This window comes from Melitaea cinxia, chromosome 16 (genome assembly GCF_905220565.1).
Source record: "Melitaea cinxia chromosome 16, ilMelCinx1.1, whole genome shotgun sequence".
NCBI lineage: Eukaryota > Metazoa > Arthropoda > Insecta > Lepidoptera > Nymphalidae > Melitaea > Melitaea cinxia.
Genome location: NC_059409.1, coordinates 8,916,144 through 8,938,976, shown reverse-complemented (window position 1 = coordinate 8,938,976; position 22,833 = coordinate 8,916,144). Strand labels below are relative to the sequence as shown.

At 33.4% G+C, this 22,833-nt stretch overlaps 4 protein-coding genes across 5 annotated transcripts; 1 reads left to right on the top strand and 3 right to left on the bottom strand.

Annotated features, from left to right (window-relative positions):
• The first annotated feature begins 4,655 nt into the window (after nucleotides 1-4,655).
• LOC123660877 (N-alpha-acetyltransferase 38, NatC auxiliary subunit) lies at nucleotides 4,656-5,917 on the top strand. The gene is made up of 3 exons (XM_045595901.1): nucleotides 4,656-4,898; nucleotides 5,431-5,563; nucleotides 5,644-5,917. Exons 1-3 carry the CDS (start codon nucleotides 4,860-4,862, stop codon nucleotides 5,787-5,789), a joined length of 318 nt encoding a protein of 105 aa, XP_045451857.1. The 5' UTR covers nucleotides 4,656-4,859; the 3' UTR covers nucleotides 5,790-5,917.
• On the bottom strand, nucleotides 5,815-10,749 carry LOC123660876. Its single transcript, XM_045595900.1, has 6 exons — nucleotides 10,586-10,749; nucleotides 8,298-10,478; nucleotides 8,058-8,199; nucleotides 7,788-7,978; nucleotides 7,438-7,676; nucleotides 5,815-7,365 (listed from the first exon to the last, which is right to left on the bottom strand). Exons 1-6 carry the CDS (start codon nucleotides 10,655-10,657, stop codon nucleotides 5,856-5,858), a joined length of 4,335 nt encoding a protein of 1,444 aa, XP_045451856.1. The 5' UTR covers nucleotides 10,658-10,749; the 3' UTR covers nucleotides 5,815-5,855.
• A 61-nt stretch (nucleotides 10,750-10,810) lies between these two features.
• LOC123660879 (cytochrome c oxidase assembly factor 6 homolog) lies at nucleotides 10,811-11,472 on the bottom strand. Of its 2 annotated transcripts, none has more exons than XM_045595902.1 (2): nucleotides 11,318-11,472; nucleotides 10,811-11,145 (listed from the first exon to the last, which is right to left on the bottom strand). In XM_045595902.1, the coding sequence occupies exon 2, from the start codon at nucleotides 11,124-11,126 to the stop codon at nucleotides 10,878-10,880; it is 249 nt and encodes an 82-aa protein (XP_045451858.1). In that variant the 5' UTR covers nucleotides 11,127-11,145; nucleotides 11,318-11,472; the 3' UTR covers nucleotides 10,811-10,877. The 2 variants fall into 2 exon arrangements, with proteins under 2 accessions (XP_045451858.1, XP_045451859.1); XM_045595903.1 differs by having other exon boundaries at nucleotides 11,322-11,472.
• Nucleotides 11,473-20,373: 8,901 nt separating this feature from the next.
• On the bottom strand, nucleotides 20,374-22,559 carry LOC123661264 (methylenetetrahydrofolate reductase). Its single transcript, XM_045596252.1, has 3 exons — nucleotides 22,556-22,559; nucleotides 21,972-22,319; nucleotides 20,374-20,936 (listed from the first exon to the last, which is right to left on the bottom strand). Exons 1-3 carry the CDS (start codon nucleotides 22,557-22,559, stop codon nucleotides 20,446-20,448), a joined length of 843 nt encoding a protein of 280 aa, XP_045452208.1. The 3' UTR covers nucleotides 20,374-20,445.
• Nucleotides 22,560-22,833: the final 274 nt, after the last annotated feature.

The following is a 22,833-nucleotide window of genomic DNA, read 5'->3' as shown; positions in this document are numbered from 1 at the left end:
AGTTATATTATTACTAGAACAATAGACTACCAAATCATCAGCAAACTGTAAATTGTATATATGAGAGCCTAGAATTAAGTTTAATCTATGTATATAAAGTGTGAAAATCAATGGACTCAAAATGCTACCTTGACATGTACCTTTATGAGAAAGCCTTGGACCAATAAGTCTATTATTATACTTAACAAATACCTTCCTGCTGTGCAAAAAATTAAAAATCCATTTTATAACTTTTACAGGTAAACCAATCGCAGCTAATTCCGTGGATAGAATATGATGGTTAACATTATTAAAGGCTCCAACTACATCGAAGAAAACTCCAGCGAGAGCTTGCTTTGATTGTATAGCATTATAAATATCAAGATGTAAGTGAGCAATGCTCTCCCTTGAAGACCTGCCTCTTCTAAAACCAAACTGATTAGAAGGTAAAATATGATTAGACTCTATGAAATGTTCCAATCTTTGTTTTAAGAGTTGTTCAAATATTTTTCCCATGCAAGAAGTCAATGCTATAGGTCTATATGAATCAAAGTTAAACTTGTCCTTGTTGGGTTTTAAGATAGGTACTAAACAATCAACCTTCCAATCCATAGGAATAAGATTATGCTCCCAAAGAAGATTCAGGATATTTAATAAAATTAGTTTAGATTGAGAAGACAGGTGTTTAAGCATTTTATATGAAATGTAGTCAAGGCCAGGTGTAGAGTCTTTTCTGGATGAAATAGCAGAATTTAATTCGACAATGGTAAAAGATTTTATAATAAAATTTTGATTAGGAAGAATATGGCAGAAAGAATTAAGATTAAAGGCTGGCTCTACAGTATCTGGAGTATATTTTTTGAGAAAATCAAAGATCCAAGAATAGTCAGAGTTGTTATGGGAAGGTGGAGAATAGCTTTTGTTAAATTTTCGCATATACGTCCAAATGACTGATATAGGAGTCGATCTGTTAAATTGTTCACAAAGTTTTATCCAACTGTTTCTTCTCTCATTTCTGATAATATATTTTTTGGTGGCTTGTAGTCTTTTAAAATTAATGTAATTAGCCTCAGTGGGATCAGATTTAAAAGTCAAATAAGCGTTTTTGCTATTTAATACGGCTTTGGTGCAATTGAAATTCCACCAAGGAAGAAGTTTTTTTTTTTTATTTAAGTTAGAAGGAGAGCATGAAGATAAAGCTGTATTAACCAAAGAGTGCTTAGAAATAGAAGATGATTTCCACAGTGCTGAGTGTAAAATATCTGTAAATTTTGTGTAGTTATGAAGGGGGTCTTGTGTATCAAGAGAAAATTCAGTGAGCAATAGTTGGACATTTAAATTATAAATGTTCCAATCAACGTTGTTCAGGTTAGGGAAGCAGGGTAGTGAGCTACTATTGGGAATAGGAGTGGCATTGTAATGATTGTTATTAAGTAAAATTTTTGTGATTACAGGAAAGTGGTAGCTGCCTAAGGGATCGTCATGTACTGACCAGTCACACTCTAGAGCCAATGAAGGTGATACTATGGTTAAGTCAAGAGCATTCTGTCTCCATATGTGCGAACCAACAGTGGTCATACTTCCGTCATTAAGTATAACCAAATTATTGTTATTGATAGACTCTAAAATGTCTTTGCCTCGACAATTAGAAGTAGAACAGCCCCAGGCTGAGTTTAGGCCATTAAAATCTCCTGCTAGGAAGATTGGTTCTGGTAAACTTTTAATTAACCTGTCTAGTTTAGATTTAGAAAAAGCAGGATTGCAATTAGTTGGACTGTAAAAGCTTATGATAGTAAGTTCTTTGTTGCTAGAGTATTTTATACGAACAACAACATTTTGAATGGAGTCATCATAAAAAGTATCAATTTTAGAATAAGAAATAGAGCTATGTATTAATATGGCTACGCCATTGTGGGTGTTTCCTGAATCAAGACGAATTACATTGTAATGACGTATCTTAAATTTTTGACAAGGCTTTAACCAAGTCTCACAAATTAACGCAATGTGAATATTTTTGTCCAAAAGGAAATAATTAAAAATATGTTGATTGTGTAGAATACTCTGAGCATTCCATTGCACAATATTTAAAGTATCCATAAAGTACAAATTATTTATTAGTAACCTTTTTTAATGTATCTTGCAGGACATTTTTAATATTTTGGGAAGAGATAGGTATTTCATTATTTTTGTTTAGTGTTATAAGTTTTACTAAAGCTTCTGTAATAGATTTGAGTATTATTTCGGAATTTAAAAGAGATAAGAACTGATCAGTTTTGTTTAATGATGGAAAGTGAGAGCTGTTTAAAACATCAACAAAGCTTTTTTTCTGAAATTTATCTCTGTTAAGCTGGATTTTTTCTTTTTTAACAGGGCATGCAGGGGATATGGCAATGTGATTGCCAGAGCAGTGACAGCAACTGGCTGCAGTATAAGGAGTCTGACAATCTTTAAAATTGTGACCTTCGCCACAAATGCTGCATCTTTGTGAATTTTTACAGAATTTTGCAATATGACCATATCTTAAACACTTTAGACACTGCTTTACTGGCGGGATGTACTGCCGTACTTCGAACCGCCAGCTGTTGAGGTCCACACTATCTGGTAAATTGGGACAGGAAAAGGTTATAGAAATTGTTTTTGTGGGGATTAATTTTATTTCTCCATTTTCTCTTACACGTCGCATAAATCTACGTATAGATATAATATTTTTCGTGCTAGTTAGAGCTGAATATATTTCTTTATTGGATAATTCTATAGGCACATGAGAAATTACCCCAGTGACCTCTGTAGCGGCAGCCGGAAGGGAAGCTTTAAGTTTGTACCCATCAAGATATTTTTTGTTGCCTAAGACCGCGTTAGCAAAAGCAGGTCTATCAAAGATAACTCCAACTTTACTTTTATTAATGCGTTTTAGTTGTTTCACGCCTTTATTATATTTTTTTATGCTATTAGCGAGTGTCATCATGTCTCTTGTTCCGATTGGCTTGTCAGCCTCTGTACTCTCCAGGAATACAATATAGTCAAAATTACCCCCGTTCTCAGGGTAGTGCCGCACGTAATCGGCTACCCGAAACGGGGCATACCTTTCGGCGTCTGTTAGCTCAACAGATTTTATGGACTCGGAGTCGGAGCTCAACGAGTCGTCCTCAGCGTTACCTTCCTCCTTCTTTTTCCTTTTCTTACTTCTCCCCATCTCTTGATTAATTTATAAGTATTTATTTATAAAAAACTCCAGTGAATGAATTATAAAATTAATAAAATATTTTTGAAAAAAAAGACCGCCTTTTCACTTCAAAGTTCCCGCGCTTTTTTCGCTAAAATCACAATTTGTCAAGTATTTTGACTCGATTGTGCACAGAGTGAATCAGTACGACGACTGAAAAGGATCATATCGATAATCGAATAAAATCGCTGCGCGCAGTCGAAGTGAATCGAAATAACTCATACGTTTTGCATTTATTTATTTATTTTATTAAAACTTTATTGCACACAAAAAAAGAAGACACAATTTAGAACCATTACATACAAAAACAAATAAGCATGCAAAGGCAGTCTTATCGTTCATAGCGATCTCTTCCAAGTAACCTTTAATGAAAGCAGGTAGTATACGAAAAATGTGTCGGCGATAGTGCACAAACAACAACGCAAGCTTATTACACCTTATTAAATCAGTTTAATATACAAAACATAATTATATAATATAAAAAGCATCTTAACTTTTCTCTTGAATGCTTTCCCAGAATATCTAAAAATATCAATATCCGCTTCCTCTTTAAAAATTGAATTACACAACTTTATGATTCTATTTGGGCATGTATTGATGCCTAAATTGTTTCTAGCAAATCTACTCACAAACTTTTGTTTTGATCTGGAAGACCTCAAAGGTTTTCTAGGAATTGCCAGTTTTAATCTTCGGATCAAGACAGTCAATATCTCCTCTAATAATTTTATTTAAAAAGTAAATATCCAAAACATATTCTCTTCGTGTAGACAATGACAACACTTTAAAGTGTTTTAACATTTTATTGTAGTTTTATTCTAGATTGCCTTTATAAGATAATGCACGTGTTTTTTTTTTTTTTGTATTCTTTCTAATTGAATTTTGTAAATTTGGTACTTGGTAGTACGGGCTCCAGACAATCAAACAATATTCGATTATGCTCCTGATGTTGAATTAAAAAGTACTATATTTGTATATGAGTTTTTGAAATCCTTTGTATTTCGAAAGATAAATTGCAGCATTTTAAGGGACTTTTTAACAATATCTTCTATATTATATGGGATAAAACTTAGCTTCGAATCCATTAAGATTCCCAGATCGTATATTTCATTAACACATACCAAGTTATCACCCCTTATATTATAATCATAATGAATATTTCGAATTTTTCGACTTTATGTAATTTTGTAACACTTTTGGTGATTTAATGTTAAGTGATTCCGTTCACACCACGATATGTCTTTCTAAATCTGCTTGCATTTGCATCCATATTGCTTATATACAATAGATTTATCTGTGGTCAGTCAATGTCAAGTATCTATTTTTGTTGTAAATGACAACAGTTGATTTTCGAATAAAAAAATTACAAAAACAAATAAAAGCCATTAAGCAAAGAACTAACTAACTACAAAAACAAAGTAGATATGAAAATTGAAAGTACACAAATATATGTACACCACATGAACACTATTGCTTTCATTGCATTAAATTTGTTTCTGTAATCTGTAAGGTTTAAGTGACTCTGATTTGATATTTATTAATTTTAATCTTTTTATCGTAATATAATCTTGATTTTTGACCATGTATTGATGTTTTAAAATATTAAATGTGAAAATAGGTTATAAAGTTATATATATATATATTATAATACTTGTACAAAATGAGCGACTCATCTGTGAAGATTATTGAAGACCCAAAGGTAAGGTCTCATGGCAAGGTGTTACTAATTATAAAATTCTTAATTTTTTTTAAACATATATACGACCGCTCTGGTGTTATGGTGCAATGGTGCGTGTGTCGTGTCGACGGTGCCTAAACACCGATGGTCTCGGAGTCAATTCCGCTCAGGAACATGGGGAAAGAGGTCTATGCCCAGCTGTGGGATATTACAGGCTGAAGCAATATATTAATAATGACTTATAATGTGTATAGGTACATAATTAAATATTTCTATAATGAAATTATTATATTTAAATAATAGAGTTTTGAGCAAATTACAGCTATATCTTATATGATTATAATTTTACTAAGATTGTAACCTTGACTGCATATGATTAATCTTGTTCATGTATTCTCCATTCAATGTGACATTCATGTGCAAATTTATTTTTGTTGTCTTTGTACTATGCAAATCAATTATACCTAAGGAATGAATTGATTGATGCTTTCTACCCGATTGGGCCATCTTAATTGGTTACTTTTTTATACTTTTCATATATATATTTTTTTAGGTAGTTGCTGAATTAGAAGGTAAAGCTAAACTAAGAAAATGGCTTAACATGAATTTTAGAATAGAGATGACAGATGGCAGAGTACTGATAGGGGTTTTTTTGTGCACCGACAGAGATGCTAACGTTATTTTAGGTATGTATTTTTTCTTGTAAATGGTTCTATTATATGAAAACCTTTGATTTGTAAAGTAAATGCAATTATTTAAATTACAGGAGCTTGCTCAGAATATCTTAAGAGTCATGATGGTGAAACAGAGGAACCACGAGTTCTTGGTCTAGTGATGGTGCCTGGACGTCACATTGTATCTATACAAATTGATGACACTACCACATCTCAAAAATATTATTTTGATGAATAAGATACCAAATAAATAACAATATAGGTAATCAGCATAATTATTTAATTAGTCAATAAAAAAGTTTTATTACGAACACATTTTGCTTAGATCTTGTAATGTTTTTCTAAATAAACTTTTTTCGAGATAAATATTTTTTGAATCATTTGAAAAGGGGTTATATTCATTATTTTTACTCGTACATATTTGATCAATAAAATTTAACAAATCTTTACAAATTGTTTGTATACTAGATTTTGGTTCATTTAGAATTATACATAAAAAGTCGTGTTTTAAAATATTGTTAAGACAAATAAATGAATGTTTTAATTCATTTTTAAAATTTTTATAAAAGTTTACACTTAAACTTCTAATATCATCATCTTCATCTTGCAAAAGAACTACTGTAGATTTTATAGCATTTATTTTAACTTCATCTGGATAACTTTGTAAATTGTACCCAAATTCATTATTAGCTAATGCTGCTATATACCTCATGTCTATGTCATAGCTTTCAGGGTTACATAATAAGTATAGGGTTTTTGACAAAAGCAATAAACTGTTATTATTTTTTTGCTTTACCATAAATCTAGTAGCAAAGGGAATCACATATCTGAGTTTGTAAGAAGGGTGTTCTATCAATGCATCGATTATTTTGATATTACAATTTTGATTGTGTATATTTATTTTGAGAGATATATAATAAAGAATTTTCCATATTGCTGAACTATTTGAAGTCTTTTGGGATGACAACAATGTTTCTACGATTTCTGATAAAACATTTTCAGGTGGCTGCATATTATATATTATTCTTTTAAGAAGTGTTTCACAATACACATCAAATTCTTGTGTATTCATTATTAAACCTAATGTTTCAGGAACCAACGTCCAAGGCATGTTTTCTAAACATTTTTGAATCTCTGTATTTGCCCAGAGTGATACTCCTGGTTCATATTTATTTCTATTTGCTTCAAGCAAAATATTTTTTATTAAATCAATTGAAATATTTTCAGATCTTTTACAAATCTTAGATAGTACCCATTTACACATGTATGACTGGTTAGTTTGCTTTAAAATATCTCGATATTTTTTGCTTAATTTTTCTAATTGCATTGATATACAGTGAGAATGTATTTTCTGACAATTTGAAATTAACATTAGAATACCATGCAAGAAATTTTGCGTTAATATTTGCACGTTTTCAAGAGCTCTACTAATTTGTTCAAATGAATATATGTTTGGTATACATTGAGATGTCAATCTCCTAACAGTGTAAATTGGACTGCCCAATAAAGGTAGAAGATGAAGCAAAAAATTAAAATCAGAATTCTCCTGGTCTTTTAAATCATATGAGAAGTTATATCTCTTGGCAAGACTTGCCAATACATTTAGTATTGGTACTAAATTGGAATGTGCTTGAAGAATATCTTCAAAATCCTGTTCTTTAATTTGTTTTATAATATACTCCCATAATTTAGGAGAATGACTTCTAAATTCATCACACGCTACAGTAGCTACTGTTTCTTCATCAATTCCGGACGCCTTTTTCTGGCCAATAAGTTTTGGTATTAAGGCACCATATAGTTGCAGTGCAGCATTTCTGAAATATAAAAATAGAAGAATGAATCAAATACAGTTTAAGAAATGTTAAGGATAATATTTTAATACCAACCGTATTTGCCAGTGATCATTTATAAGATTATTAAATGCTAGTTCTGCTAATTCAGCAGTGTAATACATTGTATCAGATGCCAAACTGCTGTCTGTTACAATCCTTGTTAAGAAATGTATATGTATAGCTTTCGGTAAGTCCTTTTCATTGCTAATCTCAAGTGGCTCCTCTTTATTTTGAGTATTATCTAAGTTCTTGCAAACATCCAACAAAGTTTTCATAAAATAATGAAATAGAGGCTATAAAAAATGCATAAGACAATTTTATTATAAAGATTTGAATATTATATCATTAAAATTTTTGTTATATTATATCATTAAATTTTTTGTTATAAGTCATAAAACACACACCTTGCCTTTCTTATGATCATTACTGACTATTCTGTGAACCATAATAGACAAGCCAGCACCTCGTCTAGTTACAGATGACATTTTAGATGTTTCAAACAAAAGTTCATTTAATTTATTTTTTAATAATCTAAATGGCAATTTCGAAACCTCTCGGTCATCTGATTGAGAAGATAAACATTGAATTCCTGCTCCTATAAATCATTAAAAGTTGTTTTAAAACATAAATACTAATTTAAAGTGAATTAAAATAACTAACAGTTTAAATATTACCAAGGACAGTTCCTGCCGCTTCAATAGCACCTTTATGTCTTGATGTTTCAAGAACATGAGTAATTATATTTAGACATTTCTCACAAATATCTTTATCATGTTTATAGTATTGGATCATAAGTGAGGCTAATTCGCATGACGCCTAAAAATAAATATATATATATAATCTACAACTAACAGTCTAACAGTCGATTCATTGTTAAGAAAAAGTCATCAATTAATATTATAGTTGGATAATACCTTGACATTTAACCATAAACAATTTAAAACAATTTGATGTAAATCTGATATTCTTGTATGATCATCATTTTCAGTTTTCAAACCAGACTCCCTGATTATAATCTGCACCATATCACTCATTTTTGAGAAATCAGAACTGGTTGATAAATCCTCTTCCCATACAAATTGATTAGAAATACAATCAACTACATTTAGTAGAGAGAAAATAGTGTCTTTTGTGATTTTTATTTGTACAGAATTCTTGATTGAGGATTCAAAAATTATAGACAAAATGCTCAAAAAGGAATGTAATTGTTTTCCGTCTTGAATTGATTTTACTACATTTGTTTTTGAAGCATATTCTGTATTGATTTCACTAAAGGCATAATAAAAAATATCTTCCACACTTTTAAACTTACTTTCCATATTTTTTGTTGTCAATAAAATATTAATAACAAGTTTAAACATGATTTGACCACAACTTATTTCATAGAAAAATTTACTTGAAATATATTTTAAAGCCTCTTCTATTAAATAGTTTATTATACTTGAATCACATAGTTCTGTTGTGTAAAATTCCGATAGTACTTGAAGAACACCTTCATGAACATCACTTGCTGGATCTTTTAATAAATCCACGAGTTTCATTATCAGACTGTTATCATTTAATTTCCAGTAGCCATTTTCTTTTAAAAATGCAATTAGGGACATATTTATTTCTCTTACCTGTTGTTTTTTTTTAGGTTTTAATTCAACAAAACTTTTTAATATTGTTTGTGTAATTTTAATGGAAGTAATTTTTCTTTGATAATTACCATTAAGACTAATGGACTCTATAACCAATATTTGCAAATTTTGACAAAAGGAGAGCATATTTTGGACATCATTGTTACTATCTTTTGAAATTGTGTTTAAAGATATAACATGTAATTTATCCAAAAATATTTTTAGATTATTTATCATACTTATTCGTAACACTGTACAATCAGAGTTTATATTGTCAAACAAATATTTCAGTATCAGTTTATAATCACTTTCACGTGGTAATAAATTTGGTTGAGAAATACAAATATTTTCAAATGCCAACATTCTGATTGATGTATTACAGTGTTCTAAAAATAAAACACAATTCTCTTCCATTTTTAATTCACTACTACAATTTGGTAAGTTTTCTTTTGATATTCCAAGTTTGGTGCCTTGCTTTGTTATACATATAATACTGTATAATTTATATTCTGTGTAATTGATATTATTTAACTCATCGATTAATAACTGCCATACTGACGGAAATTTTTTTAAAGTATTTAAACACCAATAGTTAGTGAAGTTCTCAATTGTTTTAAAACAGGTGCCACCGAATACTTCAATAATTTTTACTAAGAAGATGGAAATCCAAGTTTCTTCAGAGTTAATTTTTTTTAAAACAGCACTATACATATCAGCTCCGGCCGATACTAAACCTGGTTTAGATAAGCTGTATACAAGTCCATCAAGCCATTGATTTTCAGAAACCAAACATTTAATATCAGTTTTGCTATGCTCTATTATTTCAGCTAGCATCAGAAATTTTGCTTTGTTCCAGTAAAAACTATTGATTTCTTTAAAAACCGATTCATATATATCTTGGTCCAAGACTAGTAACAAGTTTTGGAAAACAATCTTATTTAAATTTCTTACACCTGTTATGGGATTCTCCCAATTTTGATTTATCAGATTTAAAAGTTTTACTTGGTTATCTTTGTTAAACAAAATGTCTTGAAATTTAGTTCCCACAACTTTTTTAAAAGAGGTCATGATTTTGAAAGCAATAAATGTATATTGAGTGTATTCATAAGCTTTTTGTATTAATAAATTAAAAATCCCTTCTATAGTTTGCTCCATTGTACTATTAGAATTTTCTTGCTGTTGAAGTAGATATGTAGATTGAAATATACCATAGCACAAAGATATTGCCAAAGAAATTCTAGATTTTTCAAAAACATTTTCTTTTATTTCCAACTCATACTGCATAACTTTCAACACCTTTCTTAAATAAAATTCTTGGTTGTCAGATTTATTAAGTACTATATAAAAACAAGTAGAACAAAGAAGTTGATCATCAAATTCTTGAAGTCCAGTTTCTAGATGCATACATAACTTCTCCAAAATTTGATCACAGTATTCTTTGTTAACACTAGTTTTTTTTATTGCTAGCAACAATCCCTTAAAAATAGAGAAAAATAAATATTTATTAGCTGCACATTGTATACTCTCTAAAACATAAAACGTAACGTAAACGTAAAAGTATTTTGTGAAAATTGAATTTTTACCTGTATATCCTTTGATCTTATATCTGCTGTATTTACACTTAATTTTAATAATGATTCTTCTAATAGATCCATTATATTTTGTTGCTGATGTCTGTTGACAAAATATACTCAATAAGTATAATCTTAATTGCGAAAATAATTTAAAATAAGAATTATGTACCTTGTTTATGTTGTTAAATTTCTATTTAAACATACATATAATGGTTTAATAAATAAAAGCCAATATTAAATATAAATAATTTACTAAATAATCTATATTTACAACAATATAAGTTCAATTATTACTGTGTAACTATGTACTTTCTTTGATTGGTTCAAAACCTTCTTTTTGCATTTTTTGTTTAAATAAATCATAATCTCTTTTTCTATCAAAATGTGTCACCCATTTGGGTGGGCATGATTTTTCAAATATTCTCCTAAGCTCAGCACATGCTTTAGGTTTTTCGGAACTGTCTTTTATATTTTGATCGTCTAAGCATTCCCAGTATTTATCTCTAGAATCCCAACATATTTTTCGTTGTTGTTTATCAGGAAAAGACATCTTTGTTACTATTAATCACCTAAAATGAAAATCAAGAACTGAGTAATGTCTAGCCTTTTTTTACAATGATTTTGTATTAAGACAGTATTTAATACAATAACCTAATAATTGGTGTTACAGATATCATAGAAATTAAATTTATAAAACTTTACTGTATAAAATATTAATACCCCGTGAAAAATTCAATGCACTTACTTTTTTTAATAACTGAAAGCTTACGCAAGGAACTTCTTAATTCAGCTAATTTAAATTAGGATTTTTTTTACAAAGATATAACCTCAATGTCATTCCTGTAGCAGGACACTAGACTTATGACAGATAGTTGTCACTTGTCATTGACGTCGATGACATAAGAAACATTTACTAAAACGAAATCGATTCCTTTTTTTATCTTTTTAAGGTAGAATCGATTAAAAATACTGTATAATTTCAATATATTCTTGATAACTCTAATAAATTACTAACTCTTCCTCTCCTCAATGCTAAGCTACAGAAGCATAAAAAGTGAAACATTTTTTCAAGAACTACAAACTGTTACTAAAACAAAAACAAAAATCAGAAGAATAACATATTTGAAATATTAAAATTCTGACTGTACCCAACTTTGCAAACCGTTTTTTAGGGTTTGAATGTACATGCAGGAGATCCAGCATATTTTTTTTATATATTACATTTGTTAAAATTTTCTTTATTCTAATAAAGAGCGCAAATGATCAAAAAATTTTTTTATAAAAAAACTAAAATTTGACTTTATCTCGGTAAGATGGTTTAGTGAAATTTAATATAATTCAATTCAAACGCCTCACCTATGGTAAGTAAAGGTAATGAGAGCCGTTATCATATATGATAATGGTTCTCATGTCGGGGTCACCAGTTTGTGGGTGGAAGGAACAGAGTGTAAAGTTTCTCATCCAAACTCGCAAGGGGAGGATCTTCCGACCAGACGGGTGTTGTATCTAGTGGACTACCACCCCGACGTACGACGGTTGTTGTTGGGTTTTTGTATAAATATTCAATTGCACTGATAACTTTTATATCGCGATTTAGAATACGTCAGTTTGCTCTGGTTTGTATGTCGCGAGACAGATGCCGCCACATCTATATGGGTGTCAATTTAAAATCTACAGTTGGAAACAGTAAATGTTAAAAAAAATATATTTAAAATTCGTTACAATAGCTCTAACGGTACAAGATATACGAGAATAATCGAAGTCACTTCACTTCACTTGACCAATAGGCCTCTTGGATAGCGTGATGGAGCTCGGCAACGCCATCAGTCGGTAAACGGCGGCAACTCAAAGTCGGTTTTCTCATACAAGTGAACATATGATTGGCATAGAAGTCACTGCGCGTTTTAGACGATTGTTTATTTTATACAATAAAAATCGGCCAAAAGCGAGTCGAACTCGCGCACGAAGACTAAACTATATATAAATATAAAAGACTAAACTAAATATAAATATGTGTTCTATAAAATATTTAATTGTTAAATAAAACTAAATATTTTGTAAAACTTCAACCGAAAATAGGTAATATGAGTAACGATCACTATCAGGTGTACATGATAACAACCGGAACCGACAGCTTAACGTACTCTCCAAGGCACGGTGGGGAGACTCACAAGAACTGCACAAACACCCAGACCACGGCAAACACCTGTACGGCTAATACAAATTTTGTCATGTGCAGGGATCGAACCCGCAACCGCCAGCACAACGGGCACATACCATGGCTATGACCGTTGTATGAGAGCGCCCCTTAGGTAAATATTTTTTTGTGTTGTAATTTTATTATTTATTATTAAAGTAAATATACAATTAAGTATTTTGTGAATATTTCAAATGCCTACCTGATTCCATTACCACCATTACTACTACCACTACCACCACTATTACTATTACTACTACCATTTATTGATCAACCAAAAATAAAAAATCGCGTTTGTTGTATGGGAGCCTCCCCTTAATTTTTAATTTTATTATGTTTTTAGTATTTGTTATTATAGCGGCAACAGAAATACATAATTTGTGAAAATTTCAACTGTCTAGCTATCTAGTTCTTGAGATACAGCCTGATGGACAGATAGACGGACGAACGGACGGACGGACGGACCGACTAACATACAGGCAGCGAAGTTTTCGTAATAGGGTCCCATTTTTATCCTTTGGGTACGGAATCCTAATATAAAGCATTTAAGCGATATTATAAGTCAAACTATTATTATGTATGGATTCCGGAATATTTTTGCAGACTTTTTTCGCAGAAAATCTGTGTCGAAAGGTAAGTAAATACACGAACTATGAAATATTCTTTTAAATTAATTGTATGTAATTTGTACCAGGTATTTATTCAGTGAACGTAAGATTCATCACTTCAGCCTGATACAGTCCATTGCTGGATAAACTCGTGCGAAAAATGGCGTGAGCTTATGTGTTTTGCCCATAATCACCACGCTGGGCAGGCGGGTTGTTGACCGCAAGACTAGCTTCGTCGCACCGAAGAATTAATAGTAACAGAATATTCAATTAATTAAAAATTGTAGGACACAAACTATTATTTGAATTGATAGGTCAATAATAATAATCATCTTATCGCGCGTTTAAAAATTGTAATAAATATATGTAAATGTAATTAAATTAAAAGAGCATAGAATAAGAGAATATTAATTTTTTTTAACGCGACGAACTAAATCACAGAGAGGTAAATATATATATTTACCAAAAAAGTTACATAAAACACGTTACATTACAAAGTCACATTGGATTGGAGAACAAAATCAAATTAGACTAATGTAAAAAGTAATTTATTACAAGGAAACACAATTTTAAGCTTAATACAAATTTGAATGAACAAACAACTTTATCTTCCGTTTATGGATGAAATGAACGAGTTTAACACAACCAGAAATTATTTTAAATCTACACTATGGACCGAAATACATTTTAGATTTATCTAAAATTAATTTATACTACACTGAGGGTTCGAATTATTTCTGACACGTGGGTGGAGGTTAACTGTGGTCACCTATCATAGAGGGTCTCCGTGACACGTGCCTCCGCAGAAACTCCCTGGACGATCAACCGCCAGTCACTCGAGTTCAGATGTCCAAGCTCCACGACACCATCTCCATCACGATGTCAGCCAGGGTTAAAAAAAAATTTCTCGGCCAGAGAGAAGAATCTTGATGCTGATCCGTGCTCGTAGATGTTGGAGTCCCAGCCAATCCACAAAATCCGGCCACGTGGTATCACCGGCAACAACGGCACCGCACGTCTCCGCACGGACCATGGAAGGTCACACCAGGAAGTGAGCCCTTCCATAGCCAACCCCCAACGTCTTTGGGTTGACACGGAAATGGCCCACAAAGACACGCACATCCTAACATTTTACAATAATTTAATTTAATAAAACAATAAACTTTAGAGCAATTCAAATTAATCTAACACACACAATCTACACACATATTAGCAATTAAAACAAAAGTAAATTAGTAATTAAAATTAAATAAAAGTGTAAGTAATATTACAACAACTCACCCAACAAAATCGCACCCTGAACCTGACCGAGGCTGAAGACCAAGGAAAAGGGATGAGCCGCACAGCACCAGCGCTTATATAGTGCTGAGGCTAATCTACACCGCGAACCCCACCAACGACCGCTTACGCAGCCCCACGTCACACGAAACACGCTAATAGCGAATCGCCTAGCAATGAAGAATAATAATTCGCCGAAACGAAATAATTGTTAAGAGAGTGAACGAAGAATAAAAATATACGTTACAATCTAAACGAATATGTTTTCGGCAACTTTTCAACCATACATGCAAAATAGAAATGGAAAATGAAGATGTATTTCTTTATCAAGGGAATATACACTCATTTGCAAAAAAAAACGGGCGGTTTTGATTTTCTTCCTGGCTGAAAAAAATAAAATACCAAAAAGGTTTTAATCATTTGAACATGTTACTGGCCAGTTATAAAAGTGACATAATGTTTATAAGAGTACATTCCAAATTCAAATTTTTGACTAAATAACTTTTTGTCAATTTTTATTAAATTATCTGATGTCCTTGACATTTAAAAGTATTGTTATTGCTGTTTAGCAATCTCGAAAATGGTAGATAAAGTGATAAAAGCGAGTACAATTATTGCGCTGCTTGAAGAAGGTTGCAGTCAATGCTTCGTGGCTCAGAGGCTAAATGTGAGTTGGTCGACAGTTCAAAGGACCTGGCAGCGCTATAAAGAGACCGGTTCCGTCAAGAAAAGGCCTGGTTCTGGCAGAAAGACATGTACCGAACCATGGGATAATCGTTTTCTAGTTAGTCAAGCGTTGAGAAATCGCAAATCTTCTTGTGTGGACCTCAAGAACAGCCTCGAAGAAGTAAGAAATGTGCAAATTAGTCTATGGACGGTCAGAAGGAGGCTTCTCGCTGCTAATATACACAGTCATCGCCCGGCACGCGGCCCTAATTTATTCCGTGCACATCGAGTTGCCAGGCATAGCTTCGCTCGAAATTGTGTGTCATGGATTCATGAAGACTGGGATAGGGTATTGTTCTCCGATGAAGCCAGGATATCTCTGCATGGTGAAGACCAACGTCGGCGAGTGCTACGTAGACGAGGAGAACGCTTTGCAGAGGCATCTTTTGAAGAAATCACACTTTATGGAGGGGGGTTCTGTTATGTTTTGGGCAGGAATAAATTCTATGGATCGTAGGGAGTTAGTCTTCATCGAAAACGGTACACTGACTGGACACCGATACATAACGAAAGTTCTAATTCCTTATGCACAACCCGCTTTAACCGCTCTTAGCGAAAACTCAATTTTTATGGACGACAACGCTCGCCGGTCTGGCGATGTGGAAGTGTATATGCTAGAAGTCGGAATTCGTCGTTTGGACTGGCCAGCTAGAAGTCCGGACCTCAATCCCATAGAGCATGTCTGGGACGTTCTGAAGCGACGAGTGAGATCAGTGCAGCCGGCTCCGCAGACCATCAGAGAGCTAAAGAATGTGATTACGGCGGAGTGGGAACGTATTCCCCAAGAAACCACAAAAGATATACTCGCTAGCCTGCCCAGACGAATGCAAGCTGTGATTTCAGGAAGAGGGGGGTCACACTTAATACTAAACTTTTACCTGCTTTTAGTGTATTCGAGAAAAACAAAGAAATTAACGCGTTTCATTTTTATTTAGCGAGCAGGTACAATAATAGTGTTTTGAGCTTAAACATTATTTCTCAATAATTTCATCAAAATGTTATGATAAAACTGATGAAAACTATTCCTTCCCAATTGATTTATAAAATTCTGAGGATAACAAAACCTAAAATTGTCAAACAAACTAATAGTAACTATAAAATAGTTCTTTGCTTAAGTGCCCGTTTTTTTTTTTTGCAAAAGAGTTTATATATTGAAGGAATGCATATGAAAAAGTTGCACGTGTAACTATAAGAATGTTCATGCGAGATTGAGAATTAAACATGATTAACATTCTGCATGTTGGTTTCGCTTTTTTGTGCTGGTTTTGGTTCGTGTATTAATTCAAAATAATAATACTGCTAACACAGTATATCACGGACGCGGAACATGAAGAATTTCGTACAATGACCTTTTTGCCTACTGCCAGTGGTTCTCAAAATTTTATATAAAATACGAAGCTTTAAAAAATCGGTAGAGTTTAGAATTTGGAATGTCTTAGAACTCATTGTTTGCACACTACACTAAATCTACGCTATCTGTCCGTGGATCGGTCTAGTCACAGAATAAAATATTTTTTGTTTAATCATAGAAAATAACTTATACATAAGTTATAAGTATATAGACATATATATAAATAAAAGTTAGTGTATATATTACTATGTGTATAATTTGGTGGCTATACTTTTTATATGCAAAAAAATCTTAGATCTGTTGCTGTGTGAAAAAAGACACCAATAAACACACATTCGCATTTAATATGAGTATTGTTAACTTTTGACTTAAATTAAAAATGAATAACGATGAATCATGTGACTTAAATTTGGTAAAAAAAATAAAAGTAAAAAGGTTGACAAACTGTGAATGCGGCTGTCACTAGACCTGTGTGAGCGCAACGGCAATATGTTTATACGCGAGCGACAAAGACCAAAGATGAGGGGTCAATGTACGAAATTCTTCGTGCTCCGCGTCCGTGCTATAGAGGATAATGAGTACTGTATATTTTGTTTCGCAATTCCTGTTTGTGTATATATATTTGTGCACATTTGCTGTGTGCGTTTTTCCGATTTTCCAGTTTTCTTTCCAATAGGAGCCGATTGATTTTCAGGTGAACCTAGATTGTACGGTACGAAGGACAGAGTGTACTTGCAAGCAGGGCCGCCGTAAGCGGGCGTGCAAAGCGTGCACCGCACACGGGCGGCACGCCCAGGGGGCGGCAAAACAAGCGGCTCATACCTAATTCTAGTCATTGTACCCCTGGCCGGTCGACTCCTACTTAGAGGGCGCGCATAGGATACCAACTTGGGGCGCCTAGTCCGCAGCTGGCTAGCCGGTCACCGCGCGCGACCAATAGGCGTTTTATAATTTTTTGTAATTTTTCATAATCATAATTGAGAAAAAGATTACAAGGTGGCGGAGCAATCACAGAGGAAACAAAAAAATTTGGCACGCAAGCCTGCGACTTGGGACACCGAAGATCCACGGCACTATTGTTGCGCCATTATTCGGAGAGTATCCCGGACTTCGAAGAGGGCGACATTAGAGCAGCGCTCAGTCAGCTTAAAAACGGGACGGCCCGGGGGATGACGGAGTTACCACTGAACTCCTTAAAGCCGCAGGGCGACCTGTCCTAAAAGCCTTGGCAAGACTCTTTAACGCCGTCATCCACCGAGGTACCACACCGGAGGCGTGGTCCAGGAGTGTGGTGGTGCTGTTCTTTAAGAGAGGCGATAAGTCTCTGTTGAAGAATTACAGACCGATCTCACTTCTGAGCCACGTCTATAAGCTGTTTTCGAGGGTTGTTACGAATCGTCTCGCCAGAAAACTCGACGAATCCACCGGAGCAGGCTGTGTTTCGAAATGGCTACAGCACCGTGGACCACATCCATACTGTTCGGCAGATTATTCAAAAGACAGAAGAGACAGACATTGTGGACTACGAGAAAGCCTTCAACTCTGTCGAGACCTGGGCTGTCCTGGACTCTCGGCAGAGATGTCATATCGACTGGCGATATATCGAGATACTGACATGTATGTACGACGCGGCGACGATGACCGTTCATGTCCAGGACCAGAAAACAGGACCTGTTTCCCTCCGGCGTGGGGTAAGACAGGGAGAAGTAATATCACCGAAATTGTTTACCACTGCGCTGGAGGATGTCTTTAAGACCTTAGATTGGGGAGAACGAGGCATTAACGTCAACGGTGAATTCATCTCTCACCTTCGTTTCGCCGACGATATTGTCATCTTTGCGGAGCCGTTCGATGAGTTAGGCCACTGGTTGGCCGGCCTAAACGAGTCCTCCCGACGTGTCGGTTTCTGTATGAACTTGGACAAAACGAAAGTTATGTTTAACAACCAAATCACATCGAGACCGGTATCGGTCGATGGTACCCTTCTCGAAGTTGTTCAGGATTATATGCGGCTGGGCGGCGTTTGGCATGCTTGGTCGAGTCTTCACTTTGAAGATTCCGCAATGCTTGAAGACAAAGGTCTTCGAGTAATGTATCCTGCCTATGTTAACATAAGGAGCCGAGACGTGGACACTGACGAAGGTTTGAGATTGGTCCACAAATTTAAAGTCGCACATCGTGCATTGGAATGGGCTATGCTTGGGGTTTCTCTCAAATATAGGATTAGAAATGAGTTTATCCATGAGAGAACGAAAGTAACCGACATAGCCCACAGAATTAGCAAGTTGAAGTGGCAGTGGGCTGGTCATCGTGTGTCGCAGGACCGATGGCCGTTGGAGTAGACGGGTCCTGGAGTGGAGACCGCATCTTGGCAAATGCAGCGTAGGACGTCCTCCGGCCCATTGGACCGACGATTTACGTAAGATTGTCGGTGTAGGCTGGATGAGGATTGCGGAAAACCGGGATGTCTGGCGCGAACTTGGGGAGGCCTATGTCCAGCAGTGGACTGCATAGGCTGAAGTGATGATGATGAGGTATTTGGCTTTTTTTAGCAATAACTTATTAAATTATTCTAATGATGAGTTAATGAAACATTGTAAAGATTTAAATCTGAAACTTAAAGATAATTCAAGTAGTGAATCAGACATTGACGGTATTGGTTTATTGCATGAAATCATTACATTAAAGTTGCATTTTACAGAAAACCAGTCTAATGATCCACAAACCTTATTACAATATGTTTTTACCAATGACTTAATTTCAACATTTCCGAACACAGCAATAGCGCTAAGAATATTACTTACACTGCCAGTTTCAGTTGCGTCTGGTGAAAGATCCTTTTCAAAATTAAAAATTATTTAAGATCAACAATGCTTCAGCAAAGACTAAGTTATTTAGCTATAGTTTCAATTGAACATGAAATTTTAGACAGTTTATACTATATATATATAATTTTAGAAAGTTGATAGAAGATTTCGATAGATAGTCGTTGGGCGGCATAATCGGTATTGCACGCGGGCGAAGACACGGCTAGCGGCGGGCCTGCTTGCAAGGCGGGCTTATCTCGCTTATTTCCAATAAAATGAGTACTGCAGATTCGAGTGGTCTTATACTCAGCTACCACGGCTTGTTATCTAATATACTAATAAAAATACAACATACAATAACACACAAACAGAAAATGTGGAGTTTGTATATTTTCGATACGTTCCCGGTATCACATCGTCATAATAATATTTACTTACATTCTTCTGACAGCATTAATCCACTCTTCTCTTTTTTTTTTTAATTTCCCAATTCCGTCTCGGAAACGAGTAAAGAGTCAATTCACGATTCCGAGATTAAGAATTTATACACCTCGCAACACAACAGTACCTCGTACCACCCATTTTTTCTTTTTTTTTTTAGCACTTTTTAAACTGATTGGATAACGTTAACAACCGTACAGCTGATCGCACTCAAACGCCGGTGTTTTGCCTGAATTTTCCACAATGCCGCGCCACTAGCAATATCCAAGAGGCCTATTAAATCATAGTAAATCAAAACGTGTTCAAGTTGAGTAGTTTAAGTAAGGCATTCAGACGGGCTGTTTTTGTGATTACTAAACGGGTTTTTATGAGATAAATAAATGCAAAAATTAATTACAAAAATATTTAATAGTAATAACCAACAGCGGCCATGGCGATACCATTAACCGTCTTCAATGTTTTTAATCTATTAAAGAATTAATTTTGTCAATAAAATTTACAATTCTTTGAATTTTGTTTAAAGTAAATAAATGAAAATGCTTGATTTGAAGTTGCTTTGACATATCATCAACAAATTTTGTCATTACTTCAATTCCAGATTTCATATTTAATATTTCCATAAAGTCATTAGTCACATGAACTTTACACAATTTTACAAAACCTTCCAATTCTTCTTTAGTTTCAAATGGAAAGATTCCTGGTATAACTGGTACGTGAATATTTAGCTCTTTACTTTTTTTTATGAAGTTATTCAAAATACTGTGATCGAAAAAGGCTTGTGTTAGAATAAAATCAGCCCCGCTATCAATTTTTTCCTTTAAATGCAACAATTTGTCGTCGCGATTGGGAAATCCGGCAACACCAATACAAAAGTAGCTCCCGGTAAGCTGACGTACGTATTTTATCAGTTCTTGACTACTTTTAAAATCTGTATTACTTGGGTCGAAATTCTCTGAAACAATGTGTAAAAGAAGTATAAATTTTTAAAAGTAATAAAAATTGATATCCATTTTTCTTCGTTAATAAAAAATAGGCACCTATAGGCTATATATCACTTGGTCAGCCCAAATTCGAGATTCAACCTGATTGAATCCAATCACGGTGTTTTTATATTTACACTACATTATTTGAGAATTTTATTATTATTTATTATTATTATTTCCTTTAGGTTTAGACTAGCCTACGTGACGTATAAAACAATCGAAAAGGAAGCGGGTTTAAATCTATAAAGAGAAAATTACACAATCGTGAAATGAATCCACGTGTAATTCACTGAAGGTTAATGATCGCTATCAGTGACTTCTACTAACAACGGTGAATACTCGCGCCTCTACTCCAGAAGTGTTATCACATTTAAAAGAACTATCATAAGCATTTTAAATTCATTTTGAAGATCTCGACTATCACGGTATCTTTCTATGTACCAGGAAACCAGGATTTGATGATGGGATCCCAGAGAAATCGAGGGAAACTCGAAAATCCGCATAACTTTTTACCGGGTGTACCGATTTCGATAATTTTTAATTTAATCAAAAGCTGATGTTTATCATGTGGTCATATTTAAATTTTATCGAGATCTGATAACTACTTTTTGAGTAATCTTTGATAACGCGCAGTTACTTGACTATTTTTCCGTCTATCTACGTTGTATTACTTACGATGTAATTAACGTCGGTTTTTTTCCATTTGTCTGCAAACACAATTATTCCTTGCTAAAAAACCATTTAGACGTAAGAAATTTGAAAGAGAACTGGAAGTTGTTTTTAAATCACCTTCAACATATTTAATGTATGGAAATTTGGACATTTTGTTTTAGGTAATACATATTTAAAACAGTAGATTGATTAAAATATTTACACAATTATTGAATTACAAAACAAGTTTATCATTGTTTTATGTCCATTATTGTTGATGTAAATTATTTTATATAATTCTTCAAAATAAAAAAGTAGAATACATATACAAAAAAGCACCATGATTCACCTACCTCCTAAAATAATAAAGAGGTTACATATTCCTTTATCTTGTAGGGCTGTCAATAACATGTTTACATAATCTCGTCTTAAGTTAGTACAAGAGATATGTAATAGTACATTCTTGCCTTTATTTATTAAACTGTTGGCTAGCTTTAAAGGCGCTATTTCTAAATTCGAACATTTGTGCGTCTGAGCATGCCATGTTATAGAAAAAAATAGCGGTTCGATCTTCAAATAGTCTAATTCCTCTTCTCTTATATCTGGCGTCACTTCAAACGAGAAAGATATGTTCCCCATATCTTGTATTATTTCTACTATTTTACGTGTCATCTTCGTAATCACTGCAGAAACAAAGAACACTAAAACCTATACTAATATACCTCTAACAAATTAACAATACACTTCGAATTTGTCTTGTATCGATATAATTTTTAAAATCCATCAATAACATCAAGCTATCAAGTTTTGGTGGAAACGTACACTGAACTCCACTAAAGTAATAAAAGATTGAGATAATATTCATCGTTTGTTTACAATACTATAATGTCTACATTTGTGTGTATTATATGAAGCGTTCTAGATTAGATTATATTACCCATTAAAAATAAACGCTACAATAAATAAAGAACTATATTTTTTGGCTATTTATTTATTTATTTAACATTAACACCAACAAGACATACACTTACAAGAACAGAAAAAGAATAAATTTTTACAATATTAACTATAAGTGTTGCCTTAATTATAGGTGTTACACACAATTCATTAAGAAAAGAAAAACGTCAAATTTTATTCGATCAACAAGTTACACACCTAATTAAGTACTGAAATACTTTATACTGACCCAAAATCGTTCGTAAATTTTATTAAAGG

Coding starts and splice junctions, on each gene's coding strand:
- LOC123661264 (XM_045596252.1), bottom strand. Junction 20,937..21,971: donor CCTCTTTATTATTTTAGGAG/GTAGGTGAATCA, acceptor ACATTGTTTCAG/AGAATTTCGACCCAAGTAAT.
- LOC123660877 (XM_045595901.1), top strand. CDS start 4,860: ATGAGCGACTCATCTGTGAAGATTATTGAAGACCCAAAG. Junction 4,899..5,430: donor AGATTATTGAAGACCCAAAG/GTAAGGTCTCAT, acceptor ATATTTTTTTAG/GTAGTTGCTGAATTAGAAGG. Junction 5,564..5,643: donor AGATGCTAACGTTATTTTAG/GTATGTATTTTT, acceptor TTTAAATTACAG/GAGCTTGCTCAGAATATCTT.
- LOC123660876 (XM_045595900.1), bottom strand. CDS start 10,657: ATGGATCTATTAGAAGAATCATTATTAAAATTAAGTGTAAATACAGCA. Junction 10,479..10,585: donor TAAGATCAAAGGATATACAG/GTAAAAATTCAA, acceptor TCTATTTTTAAG/GGATTGTTGCTAGCAATAAA. Junction 8,200..8,297: donor GTTTATGGTTAAATGTCAAG/GTATTATCCAAC, acceptor ATTTATTTTTAG/GCGTCATGCGAATTAGCCTC.
- LOC123660879 (XM_045595902.1), bottom strand. CDS start 11,126: ATGTCTTTTCCTGATAAACAACAACGAAAAATATGTTGGGATTCTAGA.